Genomic DNA, 3515 nt, shown 5'->3' on the forward strand with positions numbered 1-3515 from the left:
TACTTCAAATAATTTCTTAACAGTATTCGCTGCACATGAAGGAGTCTCTTGTATGGTGGAGAGGAGCAAATACAGATTGGTTGATTGCTTTGCTGAAGTTCTCCATTCAGTCTGCAGTGTGACCGCAAGCCTCCATTACCTTGTCACTTTAGTTCTACATCTCATTCCAACTCTGCCCTCTCTATCCTCGACCTCCTACACTTTTCCAGTGAAGCTCCATTAGGGAACAGCCCTGCATGCTTCAATTCGGCATCTTATTCTCTGTTAGTCTCAACACTGAGGTTAAAATATTCTAATCTTTGCTCCCATTTTCCCGGATGACTTGTGCTGGCAATGGAGGACGGATACACCAGGGTCACTGGGAGTGAAGGGGGTGTGGGATGGTGCATGGGTGGGGATTCACAATTGGTTCACAGCTATCAGTTTTCTGGGCCACTGGAAACCCCTTTTTGCCAGAATTTCCGTGCTCACCGCACCCTCTGTTATTCTGCTACAACAATTTACAATCTCTGGATAAATCCTCTGTTCCTTAAATTGTCCCATTCGTCTTGCACCATCATCCCTTTTGTCATTGAATTGCTCCTTCCCTCCTCCCTATCACAGCCTTTGTTCTTTTGTTCCCCTATTTCCTGCTTTTTACTGGTTCTGTTGTTGCTTTAAAACTGTTAATCACTAATATCTGCCCGGTCTGATGAAAGGCTATAAACCTAGAATATTAATCCTGTGTCTCTCCACAGGTGCTACATAGCCCACTGAGTGTTTTCAACATTCTCCTACTTTATTAGATTTTCAGCAGTTATCAGTATTTTGTTTTTGATCTACAGGCTAGTTGTGGGTATTAAAAGTGACGAGTGGCACAGGCGGGCGGCGGTGTTTTGGTATTTTAACTCCATACACTTCCTATTTATCTTTGATTGGTTCCCGCCTGAAGTCAGCCTGACTCAGAGGCTCAGCTTCCAGTTGGGAAAAGAGAACTGTGGAGCAGGTCCCAAGACCACGGGGTATGGACTGCTGTCTGATACCATGGTGTAAAATCCCCAGATCCTTAGACAGAGATAGTGGTGACATCTCTGTTATCTATGCTGCTGATCCGTAACCCCAGTGATAGGTCTCTTAGCCTGGAGCGCAGTTCAAGAGAGGGGAGGAGGAAAAGGAGGAGGGGGATGGGAGGGTGTCAGATTCTTAACTCTGGAAAGTGGTCTCCTATCCTAGAGCATATACCGTGTTGGAGGATGGTCTGGGGAAGGGGTGGGATAGTCCTGATCCCCAAACGTTTGGATGGATCTGCTATCCTGGAGCGTGGTCCAAGGCAGCTGAATGGAAGAGGATTGGGTCTGTCTAATACAATACAGGATAGGGGAACGGATCTCTGGGCGTTTGATGCAGGCAGGTAGTCCATTCAGAAGGAGTTTCTGATCCCGGGAGGGTCTCATCCCTGGGAGAACATTATCTTTGGGGAGAGGCTGATCATGGGGGTTTCATCCCCAAACGTTCCAGATCCTAATGGGCTTTGCATGATCCCAGGCAGTGTCTAAGCCCAGTACGAGGAAGTCTGATCATACGGGTCCGATCTCCAACCCTGGGTGTCGTTGTTTGAGTAGTGGGGTTCATGCGGAAACACAGATGGCCGGAGCTAAACCTGGAAAACAGATTTAATTGGAGAATTCCAGCCAAATTAGAATATTCAAGTTACCAACCAGCCTCTGGGAGTCATTGTCTGCCTGCCCCCTGTCCCAACTCCGTTAAGCTGGATGTGGGTGGTTGTAAGCAGATTGTTCTTTTGCTGTTAATTTCCTGACCTCACAGTCTCTGTCATACATGAAAAATGTTTGATCAGTAATATCCAGTTCATTTTCTCTTTTCTCTCCTGCAGTTAATTTAGTGGCGATTGTGATTCTGTCTCGGGACAAGTGTGGACTCTCCACCTGCACCACTCGCTACCTGGTAGCCATGGCAATGGCAGATTTACTGGTCATTGTAACTGATGTCATACTGTATCGTATCAGTTATTATTATTTCCCAGGATCATTCCTGGACATCACCCCCGTGTGTCGTGTTACTGCTGTTGTGAGTCGTGCATCCACAAACTGTTCTGTCTGGTTCACCATCACTTTTTCCTTTGATAGATATGTGGCCATTTGTTGCTCAAAGCTGAAAACGAAATATTGCACCGAGAAAACTGCGGCTGTGGTTCTAGCAACAACCTGCGTTCTGCTCTGCTTAAAAAGTGTCCCCTTCTACTTTCCATATGAACCTGTACAGATAATTGACAATGTACCATGGGGCTGTTATCCAAAATTAAGCTATTATACTGAGCCCGGATGGGTGGGATTTGACTGGTTTGATACTGTAATAACCCCATTGCTCCCATTCGCTTTAATACTGTTGTTCAATGTTCTGACAGTGAGACACATTTTAGTCGTCAGTCGAGTCCGTAAGGGACTGAAGGCTCCCAGCAAGGGAGAAAATTGCAGTGACCGAGAGTTGGCGAGCAGAAGAAAGTCTATGATTTTACTACTCACCATATCCACCAGCTTCATACTTCTGTGGTTGCTACTTGTTATAAATTTCTTGTATTATAGCATTGCAGGAAAAAGTCCTGGGGATTACAATGATTCTGAATTTATCGCTCAACAAGTTGGAATTATGCTAATGAATTTAAGTTGCTGTACTAACACATTTATTTATGGGGCGACACAGTCCAAATTTAGAGAGCAGGTCAAGAGAGCGGTGCAGTATCCAGTTATATCAATTATTCAATTAAAGTATAAACAAAACAATTGAGAGCAGCTCAGGGGAGGGTAGTAGTGTTTCCATCCAAGAATGTAATATTTCATCATACGTTCATCAACCAAATGAGATCAGGAATTGCTGCAGGGGGAGGGGGCGCTATTTCCGATTGGCAGAGGAGTAGACACGTGACAATGATCCAGCGGGTAAGTGATAAGAGGTGACCACTGGATGATCTGAAGGACTGAGGCAGAAGTAGCAAAACATGCAAAAGAACTGTGAGCAGCAGGCAAGAGGTGACAGACAGCTTGAGGACCAGAAGTATACTGGCATGACATGTCGCACACGTCAAAATACAGTGGGCCCTGGACAAGAGGCGACTTGTGGAGGAGTGGACATTAAAGGGCAACAGAAGCGCCACAGTGTCCCCTATTAAACAGGAGAGTAACAGCAGCCACCGTCTCATTACCACTCCACCATTTCCCCACCCCATCATTTACCCTCCCCAGTGCCCGGCCTCATTCCCAATCCAAATTTCAACTCTCCCATTTTCATTAAAAGAGTCCCCTTTCCGATTACTACAAACCTATTACCCCTCCCCATTATTCCCCCATTGCCTCTCTTCATTTCCCCTTCTCGTTTACTCTCCCTCTTTGTGGGCTCATTGAAGATGTACAATACTCCACGTAGTGGGTAGTCGGTCTTTAATAAATGTCCCATTGCTATGGTAGCAAAATATTGTCACCATGAACAAACGTCAAATGGATGGCTGATGTTTGTGGAGT

General features: G+C 45.6%; 1 protein-coding gene across 1 annotated transcript; it reads left to right on the forward strand.

The window, feature by feature from the left end:
- Positions 1-1232: 1232 nt before the first annotated feature.
- On the forward strand, positions 1233-2784 carry LOC137366185 (neuropeptides capa receptor-like). The gene is made up of 2 exons (XM_068028174.1): positions 1233-1332; positions 1874-2784. Exons 1-2 carry the CDS (start codon positions 1233-1235, stop codon positions 2782-2784), a joined length of 1011 nt encoding a protein of 336 aa, XP_067884275.1.
- Positions 2785-3515: the final 731 nt, after the last annotated feature.

This window comes from Heterodontus francisci, unplaced genomic scaffold (genome assembly GCF_036365525.1).
Source record: "Heterodontus francisci isolate sHetFra1 unplaced genomic scaffold, sHetFra1.hap1 HAP1_SCAFFOLD_319, whole genome shotgun sequence".
In the NCBI taxonomy this organism is placed as follows: Eukaryota; Metazoa; Chordata; class Chondrichthyes; order Heterodontiformes; family Heterodontidae; genus Heterodontus; species Heterodontus francisci.